Below are 24308 nucleotides of genomic sequence, written 5' to 3'. Positions count from 1 at the left end.
GCTCACGAAAGCTTATGCTCAAATAAGTTGGTTAGTCTCTAAGGTGCCACAAGTACTCCTTTTCTTGTTGGAAGACAGAATACTGGGCTAGATGGACCATTGGTCTGACCCAATATGGCCATTCTTATATTCTTATGTAAAAATTAATTATAATATAATAAAAATGTTTAGTACAGAAATTCCCAACACCAGCCAAAATTGATCACTTGGGCAACACAACTCTTCCTGGTGGATACCTAGGAAAGGTAGGTGAGTTCATGGAAATACAATCTGGTCCTGAAGCCTTCCCCCCACCCTGGCTCATCATTAGCTGTCAGGGGAGAGTTCATTCAGACCTTGCTTACAAATCATAATTTTAAATGATAAGGTTGGCCAATTTGCCGAAACCAAGGCGCCAACATTGTCAGAAAAAACAACAGCTATGTGAGGAAGCTAGTCTTTCTTCATACTTTTCAAACCTATTATACTTTTTCAGGTACAAGTATTTTATCATATGTTGTATAGGCTTTTAAAGTGTATATTACTGTTTCAATTTCAATTCAAATTTCCAACCAATGACAAAATTGGCGACATGGTTGTAACTAGTTGATCACTGGGGAGCTGTGGGGGGGTATAGGGAAGGCCCAGTTTCACTGAGTTAAGTCTTCTGCTGCAGCACCTCAGTAGGTTACATCAAAGAGGAGCTGCAGTGACTAGGCATTCAGTTGCCTGTGCCTTTAAGAACCCAGCCCTAGGAAACCCATGTTGAGAAGTACTGTCTGTGGGAGGGGAACTAAAAAAGCCCCTCTGCTTCCCCTACCCTATTTTTTGCCAAACACTGGTGTCTCAGTCCACTGGGGTAACTGTTACCCCCTCTGCCGGGGTTTTGCCCTCTGACATCCCCTGGCAGTGCCTCACCCTGGGGCTTAACTCCATCTCCTTTCCTCCCTCACCCCTTATTTTGCCTTCAGTTCCTATCCTAACCCTGCTTCCAGCTGCTTGCCCCCCCCCCCACCAGTCAATTTTCACCACTTGCTCAGACCTTGGCCACCCCCCTCCTCTGATTTGCCCCCTTTGCAAGCCCTGTAAAAAGCAGTCAGCAGAATCTTAGGGCTAACAAGGGCAGGGTGAAGAGTAGTGGCTTCAGCAGATGTTTCTGAGCATGTTCAATTTGTGTGACGTGCAAAAAAGCCCCTCTGCTCCACACACCTATTTTTTTTTTTAAAACAAACACTGGTGTCTCACTCCAGAAGGGGAGCTGTTACCCCCTCTGCCCCTCCTTGTGCTGGGGTTTTACCCTCTGGCAGCGCCTCACCCCAGGGTTTAACTCCGTCTTCTTCCCCCCCCATCATCCCTGATTTTGCCTTCAGCCACTATCCTAACCCTACTTCCAGCTACTCGAGCCCCCCCAACCGGTCAATTTCCGCCCCCTGTTCAGTCGCTGCCGCCCCCCTTTGCAAGCCCTGTAAAAAGCAGTCCGCAGACTCTTAGGGCTGAGAAGGGCAGGGAGAAGGGCGGCGGCGCCTCCCGTGGGGGTTACTGAGCCTGCTCTGTAAACCACAAGCGGCACAGGGCCACCAGGGGGAGTTTCCCCGCCGCGGCGCTCGCGCCAAATTTGAATTTTTATTTTCCCCCTTTCCGGAGCAGGCGGCCGTGCTGATGGAGGCGGTTCCGGAGCTGGAGCTGCGGACGCCTGTGCAAGGACCGAAGACAGCGGAAAGGCCGGGCCCGGACTCCGGTTATGACTCCAGCATCCGCTGGCATCCGCGGCGCCGGCAGGACTCGCCCGAGGCGGTGGTGGGAAAGTTCTCGCTCTCCGGAGCCGAGTGCGATTCCGGCCCCAGTAGCCCCGCAGCCGCCGCCTCGGATGCGGAGGGACGCGCGGACACCTCCGGCTGCAGCCTCCTGGCGAAGGCCGAGCCGCCTGCGAGCGGCAGCTGCTCCCCGCTCGGCGATGGCGACGGGCAAGGAGAGACTCCGAGCCCCCAGCGCCTGCCGCTGAAGCGCCGTTGTGGTGAGAGGAGAGGGAAGGCAGCAGGGCAGCTCCGTGGGGTCACTTTCCAGCCGCCCCGCTCCTGGTGCTGGCGGGCCTGTGGGCGGGTGTCCCGCCTGGGGAGGGCAGGGGGATCCCTACAGGGTCCCCCTCGAGGACCGTCCCAGGCAGGGCCAGCTCCAGGATTTTTGCTGCCCCCAAGCAAAACAATTTTTGGATGCCCCTATTTTTTTTTCGTGCCCCCCCCCCCCGCTCCTTCCCCAATCCCCAGCCCTACCGCCTCCTCCCCTGGGCCTGCCGCATTCTTTCCCCATGGCTTCCGGCGGCTCCTCAACTTCTCCTCCCTCCCAGGCTACCGGCGCCAAAGGGGCAAGCCTAGGAGGGAGGAGAAGCGGCGTGGGGGGGGGGGTGCTCAGGGGAGCAGGCGGAGGCGAGCTGGGGGCACATTTCTAGGGGAGGCATAGCCAGCACCGGAATGCTGCCCCTAGAAATGTGCAGCCCCAAGCACCTGCTTGTTTTGCTGGTGCCTAGAGCCGGCCCTGGTCCCAGGTTAAATGGCTGGGAGTTCAGTAGCTTTAAAAAATCTAGTTCTAGGAGGAGCTGCCCCTTGAAATGCCTTTAAATCTTTTCTACTTCAAACAAGGGGTTTTTCTGCTCCTGGCTTGGAGCCTGCTGCACTATGGGTACAGCTACACAGCAACGCCACCCCCACCCCTCAGCAGCTACTCTCAGAGCTCCGGTCAACTGACTCAAGCTTGCTCAGCTCACACTCTGGGGCTAGATTCTTGGCTCCCAGACCCTCCCCACTTGCTGGGTTTCAGCCTGAGCCCAAATGTTTACACTGCTATTTTTAGCCCCACAGGACAAGCCCCAGTCAGTTGACCCAGGCTCTTAGCCTTGCTGCCATGGATTTTTTATTTTATTTTATTTTTTGCTGTGTAGATGTACCCACACAGACCTTCTGACTCAGGTTCATCGCTTGACCTGTATCCCCACTGCAAAATGACAGGGCCTGAACCCAAGTCATAGTGGGACTTGGGCTACAAATCACCCCCTGGGCAAGTCCTAGGACTCAGGTCCTGAGTGCTTGCTGTGGTGAGTCAGACAGGTGTGTGTATAGATGGTAGGGAGGTTTGGGTTCAAATCTGAGTTTGCACTCTGGTTTACAGTGGAATGTGTGTGTATATATATATACACACACACACACAGTAACTCCTCGCTTGTAGTTATGTTCCTGAAAAATACAACTTTAAGCAAAACGAAGTTAAGCAAATCCAATTTCCCCATAAGAATTAATGTAAATGGGGGAGGTTAGGTTCCAGGGAAATTTTTTTCACCAGACAAAAAACTATATATATTTAAACAACTATATATATCACACACACAGTATAAGTTTTAAACAATTTAATACTGTACACAGCAATGATGATTGTGAAGCTTGGATAAGGTAGTTAAGTTAGAGGGTAGGATATTTCCCAGGGAATGTCTTACTGCTAAATGATGAACTAGCACTCGGCTGAGCCCTCAAGGGTTAACATGTTGTTAATGTAGCCTCACACTCTACAAGGGGGCACGAATGGAGGGAGGGGATACGGTATGGCAGACAGAGACACACACCCTGTCTGTGTGAGAGAGAGACGCATTGCTCCGTTAAGTATTCTGACACCATTCTAAGTACCTTGCCTTTAAAACGATCAGGAAGTTGAGACAGCAGCTGCCGCCACCAAGCTTCCCCTGGCCTGTCCCCATCCTGCTCTATATGGAGAAGGCGTAAGCAGGGGGCAGAAGTAGGGGGGAGGGGACATCCTGACATTAATCCCCCTCCTCCCCCCTCCCTTGCACAGCAAGCAGGATGCTCTGGAGAGCAGCTCCAAGGAAGAGGGCAGGAGCAGCACATGGCAGTGGTGGGAGGAACAACTGAACTGCCAGCAATTGATAGCCTGCTGGGCAGCTGCTGCACAGCGAAATTAGGGGAGTGGGGAGCTGATAGGGGGGCTGTCAGTCCACCCTGGTTCCAAGCCCCCACCAGCTAGCTCCAACGGGCTGCTCTTTCTTCAAGAATGGACAAAGCAGACAGCTGCCAAACAACGTCTTAAGGGAGCATTGTACAACTTTAAATGAGCATGTTCCCTAATTGATCAGCAACGAAACAACATTAACTGGGATGACTTTCATTGAGGGGTTACTCTGTGTGTGTGTGTGTGTGTGGTCCCATCAGCAAGGGAGAAACAGACTTTCAAAGGAGATATGTACAAAGTTATTGCAAATGCACAAAAAATCTGAAAAAATAGGGTTTTTTCTTCTAATCTCTCAATTCTAGTAATTCTAATAGACAAAATAATTCAGAGATGTATGAAACTCCAGTCCTGTAAATTGTTCCATGCAAGCATGGAACTTGGACAACTAGTAACTAATAGCTCAGTGGTTCTCAAACTTTTGTATTGGTGACTCCTTTCACACAGCAAGTCTTTGAGTGTGACCACCTCCTTATATATTAAAAACACATTTTTTATATTTAACAGTTAAAAATGCTGCAGGCGAAACAAGGTTTGGGGGTGGAGGCTGACAGCTCATGACCCTCACATAATAACCTCACGACCCCCAGTTTGAGAACCCCTGTAATAGCTGAATCTGCTTTTTAAATTTTTGAAATGACTAGATTTCAACTAATGGTGTCCCTTTTTAAACAACAAAAAGACTGGTTTAGTGCTTCAGTCTGGGAATTTATCCTTACAAGGCCCATGTTCTGTACCTGGCTCTGCCACTGACTGTGAGGCCTTGTCTATACTGCAAATGCTTTGCCAATATAACTGTTCTGGTATAGACTGGCAGAGCCTGTTAGTATAGATGCAGGATATGCCAAAAGAAGATTTTTTTTGTCACTACCATAGTGGCACCTCCCTGCATGATGTTAGCTCTCTTCTGTCAACACAGCTGGGTCTATGATGGGGGTTTTGCTGGCACAGTTGTGTCTGCTGGGGAGGAGGATTCACATCCCTGACCTCATAGCGAGGCTGACAAAACCTTATAGTGTAGGCCTGACCTCATGATAGTGATCTTGGGAAAGTGACTATGGGTATGTCAAGGCTATGTCTACACTGCAGTCAGGAGATGTGATTGCAGCACTTCTTACACAAGCTAGCTTTGATCTAGCTACAATGCAATAGCATGGCAACTCAAAGCCAAGCAGTCTCTGATCTGGATGAGTGATACGGAAGAAGTTTCTTACAGAGGGAGCAGCTTGTTCCCATTCTGCACATTGCAGCATGTGTCATCTGCCATGCAGATGGTTGGTAACATAGTGCAGATTGGTCTTCTGCTGATGTGTTGTCGCAAGGCACCTCCCATATATTTAAATCTCCATATCTCTGTTTACCCATATTTGCTTCACAAGGATGTTGTAGGCCTTACAGAGATACTGCCAACCTGAAACTTAGTCAGTTTCAAAAAAAAAAAAAAAAAGACTTTAAAAGTAGTTCCTGGTCCCACACTTAATCTTGAGTCCCCATGATACTGTATCTAACTTTACCATTATAGTTTTCTGTTTTTAAAATGTTTTCTTTTCTCTTGCTATCTGAAAGTAACACAGAGACTGACTGACAATGAAGAGTGCTATCACATAAATAAAATATATTGAAAAATAGAAGTAACTAATTTTTTCTTTAATTTTTCACTTATCATCATCATTGGGATTACTTGTTACAATGTTCAGACAATGTCACTGTTTAAAGTAGATGTAGTCATTTTAATTCCTTAAGTGCTCTGAGAACCTCCAATGGAAAGTAATGTAAAAAGACAAGGCATTCATAAGCATTATATTCAGAATAATAAGACTTGGTGCTGACTCTTCTGATTTCAGGTCAGTACTCCAACATCCTCTGGAAAGTAATAGCTGGTGTACAGACTGTGGTTATTTTGGTGTTGCTTCTGACAGGTAAGGGCTTTAGAATAAGGGGAGAACATCTCCTTGGACATTTTCATCTTCTGGCTTGTTTCTAGAACTGTGAGAGTGAAACTAATGCAAATGCCCACAATATGAAGAAGGCTTAGATTCTCCCTTGCATCCCTGGCCAAAACTCCTGATGGTACATTAAGTAATATATAGCACTTGCATGACACTTCCTGGTTATCGGATACACATTTAAAATCTGAACACCTATCTCAGGTTAAGTATCGGTATTTCCATTTTATTCAAGCTTCCCAACCTTAGTTTGTTCCACCCCATACTCCATTCACTAAACAATGTTGATTTTTGAGACCGCTAAATTCTTACTGTAGCAGCTCCCTGTTAATTTGTATTGTGTGCTCACTCTCAGGAGAGTTCAAATTTGGCATTTTCTTTTCTTTTGTATACTCCTTTTTAAACAGCAGCAGAATTCAAATTGGTTTATCAGTTCATGATCCAAAATACTTAAAGCATTCTAGTTCCAACTTGAATTACTATATTTTCTTTCTCTGAAATTCCCCTCATCAGCTTAATTGGATTCAGTAGTCGTTTTGTCCCCTCAAACTGTTTTATAGTGTTCTGTGTGCAGCTAACCAGAAAGGATTGAAAACTACAAAGTTACAAGGACTGGTAACTGATATCAAATCCTGAATCAATGCCTAGAAAACAATCAAGTCACAGTTCTGAGGTCTGATACCTTAGAAAACCAGCAGGACTAGAGAGTTCTGCTATGTATTTTAGGGTAGAGCCCATTATTAGCAAATGCACAAGTGGTACAATAAAGATGGGAAAAGGTTCAAAATATAAAGCAGAGAAATAAAACAGAAATGTATAAATAAAAAAGTCAAAAGAGCTAGGTAGATATGACACATATTTTAGCCATTCGATAGCTTCAGGGTCAGCGGTATGGAGTATGAAAAGGTCTCCTGGTAGACCAGCAGAAGATGAGCAGCCATTCAGTAGATGTATGGTGTCTCCAGGTGCACGTCAGCTACACAGATGGCTGTTCCTGAGTCCCGAGGTGTGGTCATTTCCTGCACTTCACCCTGCATCTGAACTGGTTGAGCTTGCCCCAGAGATAGCATGGCAGCTCAAAGCCAGGCAGTCTCTGATCTGCATGAGTGATGTAGAAGGAGTTTCTTACAAAGGGAGCAACTTGTTCCCATTCTGCTCACCACAGTGTGATCACATCTGTTGTGGAGATGGTTGGTAATGTAGTACAAGATTGGTCTTCTGCTGATGAGTTGTGGCGAGGTGCCTTGTACATATCTTTGAAAAGTGGCAATTGTGGTGTCAGGTTTTTTGCTGCAATATAATGCCTGAATTAGGTAATGAGATATTTGAAAGGACTGGCAGCTGCTCTGTGCTGGTTGGTCTCATAGCCCTTGTTGTTCTCATTGTCTGATTCAATTGCACATCAACTAGCGTTGTGCTTTGGTGTGGTTAAGCTCTCCCTGCACAATACTATATTCTCCAACTGAGTAGCAGAGAGCTACATCACTGTACTATATAAACAGCATATGCCAATGGAAAGCTGGAAACAAATGTTGTGTGCCATCACGGTAGATACAAGCCTTTAAATCACACAATTCATTAATATCATCCCTTTTCTTCCTAGTTCTCAATTCTGAACTGATTTTGGTAGCTGCTGTGTCAAATTATTGGAGCTCGTAACCAAAGCTTTATGCTACATGAAAGCAACTGGGAATTGCAGTGGGAGTATGTGGCGGTTCAATGACAAGACAGGACACAGCTTTTAGCAAGCAAGCAGGCTGGTCTACTAACCGACTTCTGCCTGTCAGCTTTCCACGTTCCCCTTTATTCTCTCTCTCCCCCCGCGCATTACATTCTCCAACAGATAAAAGGAATACACTGGCTTTGTTTAACATTCTCATTTACCAATTTCTATCTACCGCATTCTTTGCTCTCGGGCCTTGAGCCCAGTCCTGGGAGGCTTCCCACGGTTCATGCCATCTGGGCGAGATTCCAAGGTTGATGCCCTTGAGAGGAGCTGTGTGTGCACAGGTCCAGCACAACACTCCGGGTGTGCCCTGAATTTTGCCAAGCGCATGAACCTTGTATGAATCCTACAGGAGTACATGGGTATGAGTGAGACTGGAATTTGGTTCCTGTCTCTTGCTTCATTTTCTTCAGTGTATTCACTTTTCTGTCTCATCTGATGCTTTCTTTTGTATCTCTTTGTTTCTTTTCTTTCCCTTTCATTAGCTACTTTCTTTCTGTCTCTCACATTACGTTTTACTCTCCACTCTGCTTCTTCACTTTTTTTTTCCTTCTAGCTTTAGAGGTAAACTGCAAAAGAAAAATAAGGGATATGGGCACTTTATTCCCTGCTGCATTATTATTTATAGAGAAGGACTATGAGATTATTTTTAAATGAAGGGGTTTGTTCTGCTTGGTTTTTTAAATGAAAACTTCAGCTCTTGCCTTCTCGGAAAAACACTGTGAGCTCTATGCATAAGATAAGTTGCCAGAGGAATAACTTTAAAAAATGTTTGTTTGTTTTTTCTGGGTTTTTATATGTCATAAGAAACTAAAGACAACTTCCCCACCCTTTTCTTTGCGTGTCACCTTTAACCAGTTTTTCCTGTCCTTTTTTCCTCCGTTCCTGTCCTTTCTTCCTCACCCATGCTCCCTCCTCCTCCTCTACTCCAAATGTGTTCAGAGGAAAACCAAAAGCTGCTTTCCTTCTCCTTTAGTCTGTGAGGAGACAAGTCAAGACTTAACTGCAGCTCCAGATTGCCAAATGCAGCATTTTGTTCTTTCTGCATCCTGTGTGCAGCACAGAGGGAATGACGGTCACTTCAACTGCCTGCAGAGAGCAGCACTGCTACTAGCTTCAGAAGGAGAAGAGGGAGCACTATGCCACTGACTTGCTGTCTTCTGGCCTTTGGGAAAATGACTTGCTCTTCTGTCTCAATTTCCCCATCTACAAAATGGAGATAATATTTGCCCACCTGCCTAGGGTTGTGAGGATTAATTAATAGCTGTATAGTGCTTTGAACATATAAATCACTATTTATAAAAAAAAATGCTAAGTATTCTGAAAAATCAGGCACTCTTATTCTGGCATAAGAACATCCACACATGGAGTTAATCAGGAACAGCTATTTTGGAATAACTCCCTCTGAAGACAAGCTCTTATTTGGATTTTTGAAGCTATCACACACTAGTGCTTTACAGCCTATAGAGAGAGGAATCATTTCTCCCACCAGTGAAATGCAGCTATCACTGTAAGTGCTATGTGGCAGCTGTTTAACAATACACAGCAACATTGCAGAAAATTTGGGACAGAAAGTGGGTCTATCTTTTTATGGCTTTCATACCACGGCTTATCACTAGGGTAGCAGAGCCCCTAGTGAAGAACATTGTGCCCTTGTGAAATTGCAAGACACAGGTAGGGTGGTTGCACTAGGTACCTATTCAAATTTAGTTTGTCCAGGACAACGGGCACTCTAGAACTTCAGCTGGAATTTCAATGATATTCAGACTGAGGTTTAGTGATATTCAGGTGTTCTACTCTATCTCAGCAGCCTGTAATATGGCTGAGGAGAAAATAACATGTCTTAGAATGTGACTATGCTGTTTGCCTTATGTCTCCCAGGAACTCTCTCTCCACAGGTCAGGCAGTGTCCAGAAGACTGGATATGTTTTGGAGGGAACTGTTATTATTTTTCCACTGATACAAAGAGCTGGGATGCCAGTAAGGAGTACTGCACCTCACATGGTGCAACACTTCCTGTGATAAAAGAGAAACTGCAACTGGTGAGAATGTGAAACTACTGTACCTGTTTTAACAAACATCCCATTACTGACTTATCTTATGTACCTAATGAAGTCCGTTCTGGAGGTTTCCTGTATTGATTATTTGTACAGCAATATAAATGACTGTGGGAGAATTATAGACAAGACAATGCTGCACCCACAGTCTAAAGGTAAAATATTGCATTATCATCCTCTAGAAATAGAGCAGGTGGGGAATGTTCCAGAAAGTCAAAACAGAAGGTCAGTGTGGTGGCAGGTGAGAGAGAGGATTAATAGGTATTTGGGATGGACCACTTATCTTCACAGTCACTTGTAAAATAGTGGAACAAATATTCAGAGGAGAAAACATGCTATTCTTCCACTACAGGATATGAATAATTCCAGTTGAAATCAATGACTTATGTCTTTTGGGATAATTGGGGCTCAGAGTGGAGCCAATAGTAATGGCATGAACATAAGAAAGTGGAGACTGAATGTTTGGGTATGGGGTATAATAGGATATGAAGTAGGGAAATGATGGCAACCCCATTGCTTCAGAACCTCAAAACTAGAGTTGACAGAACACTAGAAAATGAACTACAGGGAATAGTCCTTCACTGGCCCTTTGGAGATGCAGTAAATGACCTCATAGTGTTTCTGGGATCAGTCAACCAAGAAACTCTGTTATTTAAAGGGTGAGTGCCTGCTGAAAAACTGTTCTTAAATAATCCTTACATGGAAAAGCCCAGTGGCTATCTCCTTCCCATGCATGGGTGATAAAATGACAATCAAAGTTTATAGTGCAGACAAGAGCTAAGTATGGGCAATGGGATGCAAATTTAGGAATAATGGCAGTTGAATAGGGTAAGAGGAATTTGTGGAGATGTGCAGGAAAGTATGGTAGTGAGAGCCCTGGAGCTGGGGCTTTCTGAGGACTTTTAGAATAAAGTGGTGACTATGTGGAAACAATCTCATTAGCCTCTGCTGTTGATGGAAATGACTTTTTTGTGTTTTTTTTTGTGAATTACGGTGGAAGTTAGTTCTATGTTGTGCAAGTCTTCCCCTTCAAAATAGATCTTTTCAATTCCATCTGTGGAGACAATGGCGGCCTTCCAAGATTGCATCTATCCCTACGTTTTTATCTACAAGCCCTATAAAATACTGAAAAGAGTAAGGAGGAAGCAAATGGATTTCAATAGAAATCTCCGTGGACACAATATTAGGAACAGGAAGAAATTAATCCCCTGTCTTTTTTAATAAGTAGACTACTTCGTTTGAAATACCACTTACTCAAGTCATAATGCCAATAATCAATACTCCTGAATAAGGCTGCGAGTCTTTCACGGAGGTCACAGATTCCATGAATTTCCGGGACCTCCATGGCTTCCACAGTGAATGGTGGGGCTGACCCCTGAGCTGCTGGCCCCGAGCAGCGGCTGGCCTGAGGGACTGCCTGAACAGTGGCCCCAGGGGCCTCGGAGCAGTGGGTGGCTGGTGCCCTCCAGATCAGCTACAGTAGTCATGGGTATTTATAGTAAAAGTCATGGACAGGTTACAGGCCATTAATTTTTGTTTATTGTCCGTGACCTGTCCATGACTTTTACTAAAAATACCCATGACTAAATCTTAGCCTTACTCATGAACCAAGAGTAGGATTTGTGAGGGAGTGTCATTCCCCCAGGAATCCATAGCAGTGAGTGGGGAAAAACAGTTAGTCACCTTTTTTAACTGTTCGAGATATGTTGCTCATAGCCATTCTAATTAGGTGTGCGCGCGCTGCGTGCACGGCTGTCAGAAAGTTTTTCACCCAGCAGCATCCGTTGGGTCAGCTGTGGAGCCCCCTGGCGTGGCGCCTCCATGGCGCTCAATATATGACCCTGACGACCTGGCACCCCCTCAGTTCCTTCTTGCCGGCTACTCCAACAGAGGGGAAGGGGGGCAGGTTTGGAATGGATGTGAGCAACACATTGAAGAACAACAGTTACAAGAGGTGAGTAACCATTTTTTCTTCTTCGAGTGATTGCGCATATCGATTCCAATTAGATGACTCCCAAGCCTTACTTAAGCGGTGGGGTCGGAGTTAAGGAATGCTGATTGTAGTACCACCCTACCGAAAGCCATGTTGTCCCTGGCGTGCTGGACAATGGCGTAGTGCGAGGTGAAGGTATGCACCAAGGACCAAGTTGCTGCCCTGCAGAGTTCTTGGATCGGTATTTGGGCCAGGAACGCCACTGGCGAGGTCTTGGCCCTAGTGGAGTGTGCGGTAAGAGCTGGGGTCAGCACCTCAGCCAGCTCATAGCAAGTGCGGATGCAGGACGTGATCCAGGAGGTTATTCCTTGAGAGGAGACTGGGAGGCCTTTCATCCGGTCCGCCACTGCTACGAATAGCTGGGTCAATTTTCTGAACGGCTTAGTGCACTCTGTGTAGAAAGCTAGGGCTCTGCAGACATCAAGGGAATGCAGCCGCTGTTCCCGGGGACGAGCATGAGGTTTTGGGGAAAAGACGGGTAGGAAAATGTCCTGGCTGGTGTGAAAGTTCGACACCACCTTGGGGAGGAAGGCTGGGTGCGGTCTGAGTTGCACCTTATTATCCCTGTGGAGACCGTGTAAGGCGGTGCTGAGGTGAGGGCCTTCAGCTTGGAGACATGTCTCGCGGACATAATGGAGACCAAGAAAGATACAGGAGGGAGCACATGGCCAGTGGTTTGAACAGGGGCCCCATGCGCCTTGAAAGGGCCAGGTTAAGATCCTACGCAGGGACAGGCTGACAGATCTGAGGGTATAGATAGTCCAAGCCTTTGAGAAAGCGACCAACCATAGGGTAGGCGAAGACAGAGTGGCCAGATGTGCCCAGGTGGAAGGCTGAGATGGCAGCGAGGTGAACCCTTACAGACGACACTGCCAGGCCTTGCTGTTTCAGGTGCAGGCAGTACTCTAAAATAAGGGGTACCGGTGAGGGTGTGCAGCACTGGTCACACCAACACAAAATATATGATGGCTCTAGTAGAGGGCTTCCTGCTGCCTAGCAGGACCTGCTTTACTTGGTCCAAACACAGAAGCTCCACGAGGTTCAGCCATGCAGTGTCCAAGCTGTGAGGTGGAGGGACCGCAGGTCAGGAAGACACAGGCAAGCATGGTCCTCAGTGAGTAGATCGGGAAGGAGAGGCAACATGACCAGTATGTCCACAGACAGCTCCAGCAGCATGGTGTACCAGTGCTGGCGAGGCCATGCTGGAGCTATCAGAATCCGCTTTGCCCTCTCCCTGCAGATTTTCAGCAGGACTTTGTGCACGAGAGGGAACGGAGGAAAGGTGCAGAGCAGACGACCTGTCCAGGGTAGCAGGAATGCATCTGTGAGGGAGCCTGGGCTGCAACCCTGGAAGGAGCGGAATGCTGGGCACTTCGTGTTGCATCGGGTGGCAAACAGGTTGACTGGGGAAACCTCCATCTTTGGAAGATGGGGTGTACAACATCCGGTCGGAGAGACCATTCGTGCAAGTGGAAGGATCTGCTGAGGCGGTCCACCAGCGTGTTCTGGATCCCAGGAAGAAAGGATGCTACCAAGTGAATGGAATGGGCTATGCAGAACTCACATAGTCAGATGGCTTCCTGGCAGAGGGGGGTCGAACGCCGCCCCCTTGCTTGGTGATGTAAAACATGGCCGTGATGTTGTCCGTTAGAACCGCCATGCAGTGACCATGCAGTTGGGCCTGGAAGGCTTAGCAAGCAAGGTGCACCGCCATTAGCTCCCTGACGTTGATATGGAGGAAGAGCTCAGTCTGTGACCATAGGCCCTGAGTCTGAAGGTTCCCCAGATGTGCTCCCCACCCCATAGCTGACGCATCCGTAACCAGGGACAAGGAAGGCTGGGGGCTGTGGAAGGGGACTCCATCGCACACCGCTCAGGGGTTGAGCTACCAGCGAAGGGAGGTGAACACCTGTCCCGGCACAATGACCACTGAATTCAAGCTGTTGTGCCCCAGCTGGTAGGCCAAGGTGAGCCATGCCTGCAACGGCCTGAGCCGGAGCTTGGCATGCCGGGTCATGTACGTGCAAGAAGCCATGTGGCCAAGGAGACTCATTCACGCTCTTGCTGTCGAGGTTGGGTTTTGCTGAAGGCCTTGAATGATGCCCGTGATAGCTTGGAAACGGGACTCCGGTAGGAGGGCTCAGGCCTGAACTGTGTCCAGCACCGCCCCCAATGAATTCTAACCTCTGGGTCGGTTCCAGGGTCGACTTTTCCACGTTGAGGAGGAGACCCAGCCGTTTGAACGTACACCTGACCAGGCAGAGTTGGGACTGCACCTGTTTTCTGGTGCGGCCCCGAAATAGCCAGTCGTCGAGGTAGGGATACGCTTGCACCTGCTGTTGACGGAGGGAGGCAGCCACGACCGACATGCACTTGGTGAACACTCGGGGGGGGGGGGGGCTGTTGAAAGGCCAAATTGAAGGACCGTAAACTGGTAATGTTCACGGTTGACCAGGAAGCACCTGTGCGCCGGATGAATTGATATGTGGAAGTACACATCCTTCATGTCGAGGGCGGCATTTGAAGATCCAGGGAGGGGATAATAGTGCCTCGGGAGACCATGCGGAACTTCAAATTTACCATGAATTTGTTGAGCCTGTGCAAGTCCAGGATGGACCTGAGGCCCCCTTTGGCCTTGGCAATTAGGAAATATTGGGAGTAGAACCCCTGGCCCCTTAGCTCCCACGGAACCTTCCCTACCGCTCCCATGGCGAGGAGTGCCTGACCATCCTGAATAAGGAGTTGCTCGTGAGAGGGGTCCCTGAAGAGGGACAGGGAAGGGGGATGGGAGGGTGCGTAGGAGCAGAATTGAAGAGAGTATCCCGCTTCCACCTTGTGAAGGACCCATTGGTCCAAAGTTATTTGGGACCACGCACAGTGGAAGTGGGATAGACTATTCAAAAATGGTGGGGAAGGATCCGGGGGTAAGTCCGGTACGCCATCCTCGAGCGTCCCTTCAAAAGGTCTGCTTGGAACCCGACGATGGTTTGGTTGGGCCCTGGCCTTGTCCAGACGGGGGTTGGAAGGCTTCCTTCTGCTATTCCGTCCCCTATGCCTGTAAAAGTCCTGCTTTGGTCAAAGAGGGTAGGAGTGCTGTTGCGGCTGCTGGGGCTTGAAGTCCTTCTGTTGGGTTGCCAGGGCGTGCATACCGAGGGACTTCATAGTTGCCCTCAAGTCCTTTAGGGTATGCAGCCTAGAATCAGTCTGTTCCGCCAACAAGCCCACCTCGTCGAAGGGCAGGTCCTGCAGAGTCTGCTGAACCTCAGGCAGCAGGCCCGAGGCTTGCAACCAAGAGGTGCGCCTCATGACAACTCCAGAGGACAAAGTATGCGCTGCCGAGTCCGCAGCATCCAGTGAGGACTGCAAAGAGATCTGTACCACCGTTTTGCGTTCATCAACAAGGGCCCCAAACTCCTCCCGGACTCAAGGGGCACAAGCTCCTTGAACTTGAGCATTGAGTTCCAGGAGTTGAAGTTATAACGGCTCAGGCATGCCTGCTGGTTGGCAATCCTGAGCTGGAGCCCCCCACGTGGAGTCCAGCTTGCGGCCAAACAAGTCCAGCCACTTGGCCTCTTTCGACTTGGACACTGGGGCCTGCTGACCCTGCCTCTCTTTCTCATTCATGGTTGCAACCACCAGGAAGCAGGGCTGCGGGTGCATAAAGAGATAATCATGCCCCTTCAAGGGCACGAAGTACTTGTGTTTGACCCCCTTGGCCGTAGGGGGGATGGAGGCCAGGGTCTGCCAGATGGTTTTGGCATTGGCCTGAATGGTTTTGATGGGGGGCAGGGCGGACCTTCCGGAGCCAAAATGTCTACCAGCGGATCCTCCAATTCTACCACCTCCTCTGCCTGCAGGCCCATATTGCGCACCACCCTGCGCAGAAGGTCCTGGTGGGCGCAGCTGTCTATGAGGGGTGGCCCAGAGACAGAGGTGCCTGCTACGGCCTCTTCAGGGGAGGATGACAAAGAGGCCAAGGGGGAGGAGAGGGTCATCCCAATCTTCCTGCTCTTTGGGAGCTCAATGCCCTGTGTCGCTGACCACCTCCGGCTCAGGAACCGGAGTTGGAAGTGGTTCCGAGGGGGGAAGGAGGCATGATGCCTCCTCTGCACCCCTAGAGATGGGCCGACTGGTTGAGGCTTCCGGCACCCTCTGTTCAGAGGTGGGCGACCAGGAAGCTGGGTCTGGTGGTATGCCCACGGAGTCCAAAATGGCCACTGAGTTGGCCCCTGCTATGGCCCTGCTCCCACATCAGGGCACCCACGGTCCAACCGGCGCCAGTCCTGCTCTGAGTACTGAGACGCTCTCTCCAACCCCGAGGAACAGGATCGGGACCACGAGGACCAGGGCAGCGCCGCAAGGCTGGGGAGCTGTGCCGGGACTGGGAGCTGTTCTGCAAAGGCGACTGGTGTGCGGAGTGGTGCCATGACTGGTAGCATTGACGCAACCGGCGTGCGGAGTGCTGCAGGGACTCCTAGCAGTGCCGAGATCTTGAGTGGTGCTGAGGCTCGACCAACAGTGCTGACCGTAGGATCAATGCTGGCTTGCCTCAAGACGGTGCCATATACTGAGGCACTGGAGGCTTGGTGTGGAGCAGAGGAGACCCTGGTGCCGTCATGGCAATGAGGTCCCTCGCGGCCGCAAATGTGTCTGGGGTGGACGGCAGCTGGACATCCACAATGCTCGGGGTTGGGGAGTCCAAGGGCACCAGACTCTACGGCTCCCCTGTGGGGCCGAAGTCGATAATGCCGTGGCCACAGACTGCCCCTGGGCACTCCTCTCTGGGACGTACCACAGCGGCCGGCTCCAGAGGGATGGGTCTCTGGGACGGAGAGCCACTTTTCTCCTGCTTCCAGTGCCGCTTCAGTGCCGGGGCGTGGGAGTGGTGCCAGGTAGATGCCACCGGCTTTGGTGCTGAGAACAGCAGTGCCGCAGGTCTCGGCCAGAGTCCATCCATGGTGCTGCTTCCACTACTGCTGCCGGGGCGCTGCGCACCAAAGAACTTGGTGCTGGATCCTGCCACACCAAAGGAGGCTGGGAGGTGCTTAAGGCGAAAGTTCCACTCCTTTTTGGTCCTAGGATAAAACCTTTTGCAGATCCTGCACTTTTCGGCTTGGTGAGCCTCCCACAGACGCTTCAGACAAGAGTCATGGGGGTCGCCTGTTGGCATGGGCTTGGAGCAGGACTTGCAGGGCTTGAATCCCGGGGACTTGGGCATGAGAGCCCTCTCAAGGAAAAGCAGTCGGGTGGAGGGTAACCCCCAGCCCCGCAACCCAACTGCCACTAACTATATAAGTAAGAAAACAAGAAGAACTACACCTCTACCCCGATATAACACAGGTTCGCATACAACGTGGTAAAGCTCCGACACGCTGCTCTGGGCAGTGTGTTAAGGGTGCTGGGCCAGGCTGGGACCAAGGAGTTGGATAAGGGGCGGAGGGTCTCGGGGGCAGTCAGGGGCTCCCACGCCCCCAGGGTCTGGGAGACAGGAGCTGTTGGGGGGCACTTTTGGGGGCCCTGCAGTCCCAGAGTGGCTTGGGGGATTAGCGGGGGGCCGGGAGCAGCCTGCTCCGCTTCCCTCGCCCCAGCCCCAGCCGTGTCGCTCGCGGAAGGGGGCTTGGGGGAAGGGATCCCCCCACACCCACCGCCAGCTCCCAGCCATGGCGCTCAGTTTCCCGCCGCAGGTGAGTGTGGGGGGGCCTCCTTTCCCCAACTTCCCGCCGCGGCTGGGAGGTGGCGGAGTGGAGCGGGTTGGTCTCCACTTCCCACCGCTGCCAGGGGGTGGGAGGTGTGTATAGGGGTCAGAGCAGTCAGGGGACTGTGAACAGGGGGGTTGAGTATGGGGTGGGGTCTTGGGGGTGATTAGGGATGGGGGTCTCTGGAGTGGGCGGTCAGGGAACAAGGAACGCGGGGGGGCAAAGCAAGTTCGATATAACGCGGTCTCACCTATAAGGCGGTGACCTTTTTTTGTCTCCCGAGGACTGCGTTACATCGGGTAGAGGTGTACTAACAGAACCACTATGAAACAAGCTAGGGAAAACATGGAGAACTTGCTAAGCAAGATGCCACAGTTCCAACAACCGTCACGGAACTGACGGGGTGCCAGGTCAGCAGGGTCATTTTTTGAGCACCATGGAAGTGCCGCTCAAGGGGGCTCCGCAGCTAACCCGATGGATGCTGCTAGGGGAGAAAATTTCCGACGGCTGTGCATGAGGCGTGTGCACACCTAATTGGAATCAATATGAGCAATCACTCAAAGAAAAAATGTTCATGTTGACAGTGGCTTCTTGAATGATTGACTAGCATCCAGTGGGTTTTTTTGCTGCCTTAGTTATCACCCCCCCCAACCCCGATACCCAGTAAAAATAGTAAGTTTATTAGCAGCTTATGCAGGGAAATGCAGAGACTTAAGTTGGTATTGGTTGACTCCTGCTTTGTAAATGTTCATGCACATCTTTTTGTCAACTGCCTGGAATCTAGTTTTCTTAAATATATTCATGTATTGAGGCCTGAGGTCCCTTTTACCCAAAGGAATAATTGTTTTGGTGGTAATGGGTAAGTATTTTTTTTTAAATTCAAATCAATAGTGAAAGCTATTCCTGTCCTGTGTAGAGCAAATTGCATAAGAAGGGAGGTTCAATTTAGGATGGGCCACGAAGGAAAAAAAAATTCTGCTATTCTCAATTACAGGAGAACATCGAACGCTTGAGACAGAACCATTACTACTGGATTGGGCTAAGAAAGGAAGCAGCAGAATGGCAGTGGGATGATGGATCTCCATTTACTAATGATGTGTATGTTTTTTCAGCTGTGACTAGAAACTTGGTGGGGGGTATCGGCATATGTCTGACTGAAACCAGAAAGAAAATGAGTTGCTGTCAAAGCAGAGTTGAGAGACATTGTATGTAATTATTTGTAACTCATCAAGACACTTAACTTCTGCAACAACAACAAATAGGTTGTTTGCTCATTGCTTCTGTCTTTAGTTGCATAAATCTGGAGCTGTAGAAATGATTGGTGATCCTGGCTTTTCACAAACATTTATCTTCAGAACAGAAGTGATTCATTCCCATTTATTTTTTTTCTTCTCCCTAGCATCCAATTGGAAAATGAAGACGCGAAGCTGAAGTGTTCTTTCCTAAACAGTGACAAAATTGTTACTGTAGATTGCACATCTTCAAGACGCTGGATCTGTGTCAAAGAGTCCAAATGAGTAGTAGTCATCTCCAGTGAAGGGTTTGTTAGTAGTGCAAGGTACAAACATAATCTGATTTTTCCCAGTGGAGTTTATTACAACTTCTAAATTCTAACAAGAGTTTTTAGAGAAATGTAGCAGATAGAGCTCTCCTGAACATAAGATCTAAAGTGCTGTAATTGGAGGCCTGTTGCAAGGTGCATTGGGGATGCCTGTAACTGATGTGCCATCACAAGCAAAATCCAGCTCCTGTAGACATCTGCACTTATTTATTTGTATGTGTGTATATATACCTACATATGTATTATGATAGTGTTCAAAGTCAAGATCTGGATTATGCTAGATGCTGTACAAACTCAGTGAAGACATTGTCCTGAAGAGTCAGCACCCAAAAGTGTACTTTTGTTGGGGAGTGGGTGTGTGTGTGTGTGTGTATACACATAGTGATTCATATGTCCATGTAATACATTATAGGTCATTGAGCCCTGGTATGAATGACGCGTGCTTGACATGAATGCATGTGTTGCAAGTTAGCAACTGAAGCAAGAACTTAAGGTCAAGGACTATTAGAACTCTTTGTGCAAAAACAATCTTATGCTCCGAGGAAAAATACTGAAAATCATCAGAAAAGGAAATAACAACAGCTGGACTGATATAATATTGTATAAGAATTGGAGGAAATGGCATGTCTTGGATCATGGCAGCCCACCCAGGATTGTCTCTTTGGAGTTGTGTGGGTAGAAGGCCTAATAAAGGCAAAGGACCGATGACGCGACGGAATGGATTATGAATGGGTGCCTATTTTTTTTTTTTTTGCAAATCGAAGTTGTTTATTGATCCAGAGAACCATGTGGATATAGATGTGATTTTCACCAGCTCCCCGCATCTTATGATCTTATCCTGATGGAAGGAACCTCGACTGGCCATTGGGAACATTCTGACTTTTGGACTCCGGTATAGTATGTTTGGGGTGTGAATATGGAGTGAGTAAGGTTTGTTTTGTAATCAGTGAAGAGCATTTAGAGTATTATATACCAACACTGTTTCCGGTATCTGCTTGCTCCCCATCTCATAGGGAGACCTCTATTACAGGTCTAACACTTAGGTAATTCACAGACACATAAAAAGATTACATTGTTTAAAAAAAAAAGACAAAAAAACCACAATGTGGGGAGAGAGAGTCTCAGCATGAGCTTTTCCCCGCCATTTATATTTTCTCTTCTCTGTCTTGCCTGTTGTTTTGTTTTTAGTCATTGTCCATGTCACTTTTTTAGTTTTTATCTCACGCCATTTGCCTCTTTGTCAGTGATGTTATTTCTAAGAAGCTAGGCAACAGTTACATACTAGGAATTTTGGTAATCTTTAATTTTTTCTTAGGAATTCTGCCCTTTCCTCACCATTTACCCTACTAGAACCTTTGGCTCCTTGGTTATATGACTTTATAACCTTTCCCTGCTCTTCCCAAATGCTCCTGCTACCTCCTCCCCATGCTTCAACTACATCACTCACCCCTTGAAACCCTCATTTTGTTGTTAACAGAAAAAAGTCTGTCTGGATTTTTTTCTTAATTTCTAACACTGACAAGGGATTAAGGGGAAAAATAACTTTTGTTTTGTGAACAGCATTTTATGTAAATTAATGTTCACTCTTTTCCCAGCAATTTGTGTGGATTTTTCCAACAGCAACAGGGAGAAAAACTTTTTTTTTTTTTTTAATTGACTAGATTTCAAGTTCATGTTACCCACTTCAATTCAGTCCATTTCAGAGATTTGGGTGTGTGTGTGTGTTTGTTTTATAAATGTACTTGAATCTATAGCAGGATTTCCAATTTACCACAGACACAAAAGAGTTTTGTTGCAGAATTCAGCTCCCACTTGCTGGGCCTTCCTTAACATAAAATGCTCTAGAAAGCCAATTATAACTTAAGTGCTATATCATGGCTGTTTTAAGGCAATGGGTCTAAACTTCTTCTATACAGTGATCCTATGTGAAAACAGAAACAATTTTCAAGATCCTCCTTCTATCTAGCTATAAAGAAGGGAAAGGTGGTTGCAACTTCCTGAAACTTGTTTGTGACCTGACAAGGGTCACAGCTCCCAGGTTGAAAACCTGTTATCTCAGGTATCTGCCGTTATCAATCTGTGTAGCCAGGGGTGAGTTCCAGTGCCATATCTTGAATCTGTTGTTATAATTTTTACTAATTGTTTGTTCAGCTTTAGATTTCTGGGTTATTTGCCAGACACACTTCAGAAGCTAGGATCACGCTCCTCTGACAAGCTGCAAAATCAATTCTAAATCTGCAAAGCCTACAACTCTAACCTGCCTAGAAACCCAAATTGCATATTAAGGCCATGTGAGAATAGATGTAGTATGGTGTTTAGGATCCTCATGTCCCACTGAAGGTACCTGGCAGTATTAGACACTTTTAAACAGTTGGATACTTGAAGTTTGTATATTTTTAACACAACCCTTTTATCAATAACTATTTTTTAAACTAGATCATGTACACTTTTCTCAATGTATTCATTATTTTTAATTCAGAATGTGAAGCATCTTTCAGAACAGGGAGGGACAAAAATGTATAGAAGTAGCAAAGAAAGTGAGGGTGGCATTTGGCTTCTGTTTTATGTATCTACAGTGTTTGCTCATCCTGGGAAATAATTGGACATGGGGCCAAATTTCAAAGTCTTTTAGGCACCTAAAGATGCAGGTAGGCGCCTAGTGGGATTTTAGAAAACACATGAGTAAGTTGGGTGCCTAAGTCTGACTCAGTCCCATCTTAACCTTCTTAGGTGCTTTTGAAAATCCCACTAGGTGTTTATCTGCATCTTTAGGCACCCGAGTGCTTTTGAAAATCTGATCCATACATGTTTTTAAAATACCTTGTTTTCCAAACTGTATGGTAAATATAGTTCAGTTGACCATCTTATCAGAAATAATTATTATAATAAAAATCTAATCAAAGACCCTAGATCACTTTTTATAATGGTCTGGGAAAAAATATGTACATTGCAGAGATACATCCATAGAAAACCTGTGTATAGAAGTTCAGCATATTTGAATTTGATAATCTTTGATTAAAATAATTCCATTTGAATCTGTTATTTGATAATCTCAAATCATTATCAATCAGATTAATACAGGAAAGAAGACATATTTTACCACCTCCTGTACTACACGAATAGATAAGCTAAAAGAGTTCTAATGTGGTCATAATTAATAACATCTGTGACAACTGACAGTTCTTAATGAGTTAAACATCTTTTAATGGGTCCTTAATTTCAGTCATTACAAAAAACATTTGCTCTAACAAGTACCTCTTATTAATCACAGAACATAATTAGAGCATAGGCATCCCTTATCAATCACCCAGTCTTATTTGTAACATACTTTTGTAGACACACATTAGTTTGAGGGGTCTTTTCCTTAGACATTCAGATTCCCACAAGCTTGAAGACACCAGCAATAATGAGATACAGCCCAATACGGGAAATTCCTGAACACAAGTCACTCACAGGCTAAGAACCAATACTCTGGGACTTAGAATTCAAAGACAGTCTTTGCTAATATAAAAGATTCTGGGGTAATAGTTAATATGAAAATTAATTTAATATACAAGAAAGAGGACTAAAAAGATTAATATTTACCAACAAGTAGTTGTATGTAAAACTCAGCTATATAATGTCTTTGTATATATTTTTTTGTCTGTCTGTGTCTTGTCTCTTGCTCTCTCTATTTGTTTTATCATAACTGACTGAGAAATTGAGGATTAACACAAATATCTCCTGCAATTATTCTGATCCTATTCATGCTTTCTTGCGGGGTATGGATTACTACATGGCAGTGTTTATGGAAGGGTACAGCGGTGATGCAAAGATATTGTAAACAGCTGCATCTGATGCCAATGGACTAAGCACTGAATAACTCCCATGTTTTAACACACTCGAAAATCAGACAAGTGCCTAAATATGGATGTAACCTAACTTCAGGCTCTTATTTTTAAAAAACAAATTATAAAAACATTACAATAGCCTGGGGCTCAAAACTTAATGTGACCTTTTCATAAGAGTGCAAAGTCACCAAAGCTTGTAGCCTGAGCTGGGCATACTCCAGTGCAGATGGCTAATCAGTTCTGACAAGCTTAATTCTATGAGTCCAGACCAACTAACTGCTGTATGCTCCATAGGACCAGTAGGCCTGGGATTAAGAACATAAGAATGGCCATACTGGGTCAGACCAAAGGTCCATCTAGTCCAGTATCCTGTCTTCTGACAGTGACCAATGCCAGGTGCCCCAGAGGGAATGAACAGAACAGGTGGTAATCGAGTGATCCATTCCCAGCTTCTGGCAAACAGAGGCTAGGGACACCATCACTGCCCAATCTGGCTAATAGCCATTGATGGACCTATCCTCCATGAATTTATCAAGTCCTTTTTTGAACCCTGTTATAGTCTTGGCCTTCACAACATCCTCTGGCAAAGAGTTCCACAGGTTGTCTGTGCATTGTGTGAAGAACTACTTCCTTTTGTTTGTTTTAAACCTCCTGCCTATTAATTTCATTTGGTGACCCTGTGATGTTCTGTACCTCACGGGAATACCATGCACTCCCATGTTCATCCTTATAAGATGATTGTGTGGTATCCACTGCAAAGCTTGTCATGTCAGGTGTCTTCGGAAGGCTCATGATGCACTGAGCATTGTTATAGTCATGTTATAAGTTGTAATTTCATGTATATAGTTATGGGGCTGAAAATGTCCTCATGGCTTAAAACAAGCACAGGCAAAACTCCAGGAACAGAGGAGCAGTTCACACCTCATCAGGGCATGTATGGGACAAACCCAGCCCAACCTCACAGGAACAAAGGACACTGGCCTAGGCAGCAACAAAGGATCTGTTGGACTCTCCAGTGAGTCACCCCTCTTCCCTTGGTCAGTCAGGGACTATGATGAGGTAATGCCCACCTGACCATGAATGGGGTGGGGGGTGCGAAAGGGGAGAGCCTGGCTGGGTCTGGTGAGAAGCATCTAAGTTTGTAAGAGCACTGAAAGTGTTAAGATCAGCTTAGAATGTGTTTTGCTTTTATTTCATTTGACCAAATTCAACTTGTTATGCTTTGATTTATAATCACTTAAAATCTATCTTTGTAGTTAATAAATTTGTTCATTCTACCTGAAGCAGTGCGTTTGGTTTGAAGTGTGTTAGAGATTCCCTTTGTGATAACAAGCCTGGTACATATCAATTTCTTTGATAAACTGAAAAACTCATATAAGCTTGCAGTGTCCAGGGTGAATAACTGGACACTGGAAGACAGAGGTTCCTAGGGTTGTGTCTGGGATCGGAGATATTGGCTAGTGTCATTTGGTTGCACAATCCAAGCAGCCCAGGAGTAGAAGCTGTCACAGC

General features: G+C 46.8%; 1 protein-coding gene across 2 annotated transcripts; it reads left to right on the top strand.

Annotated features, from left to right (window-relative positions):
- Positions 1-1571: 1571 nt before the first annotated feature.
- LOC140903086 (C-type lectin domain family 2 member B-like) lies at positions 1572-24072 on the top strand. 2 transcript variants are annotated; one of them, XM_073323827.1, is made up of 6 exons: positions 1572-1993; positions 5832-5906; positions 9541-9701; positions 18400-18503; positions 18805-18963; positions 19379-24072. In XM_073323827.1, the coding sequence occupies exons 1-5, from the start codon at positions 1639-1641 to the stop codon at positions 18920-18922; spliced, it is 813 nt and encodes a 270-aa protein (XP_073179928.1). In that variant the 5' UTR covers positions 1572-1638; the 3' UTR covers positions 18923-18963; positions 19379-24072. The 2 variants fall into 2 exon arrangements, with proteins under 2 accessions (XP_073179928.1, XP_073179919.1); XM_073323818.1 differs by having other exon boundaries at positions 18805-24072.
- The last annotated feature ends 236 nt before the right edge of the window (positions 24073-24308 follow it).

This window comes from Lepidochelys kempii, chromosome 1, assembly GCF_965140265.1.
Source record: "Lepidochelys kempii isolate rLepKem1 chromosome 1, rLepKem1.hap2, whole genome shotgun sequence".
Classification (NCBI taxonomy): domain Eukaryota; kingdom Metazoa; phylum Chordata; order Testudines; family Cheloniidae; genus Lepidochelys; species Lepidochelys kempii.
This window is presented reverse-complemented; position numbering and strand designations above follow the sequence as displayed.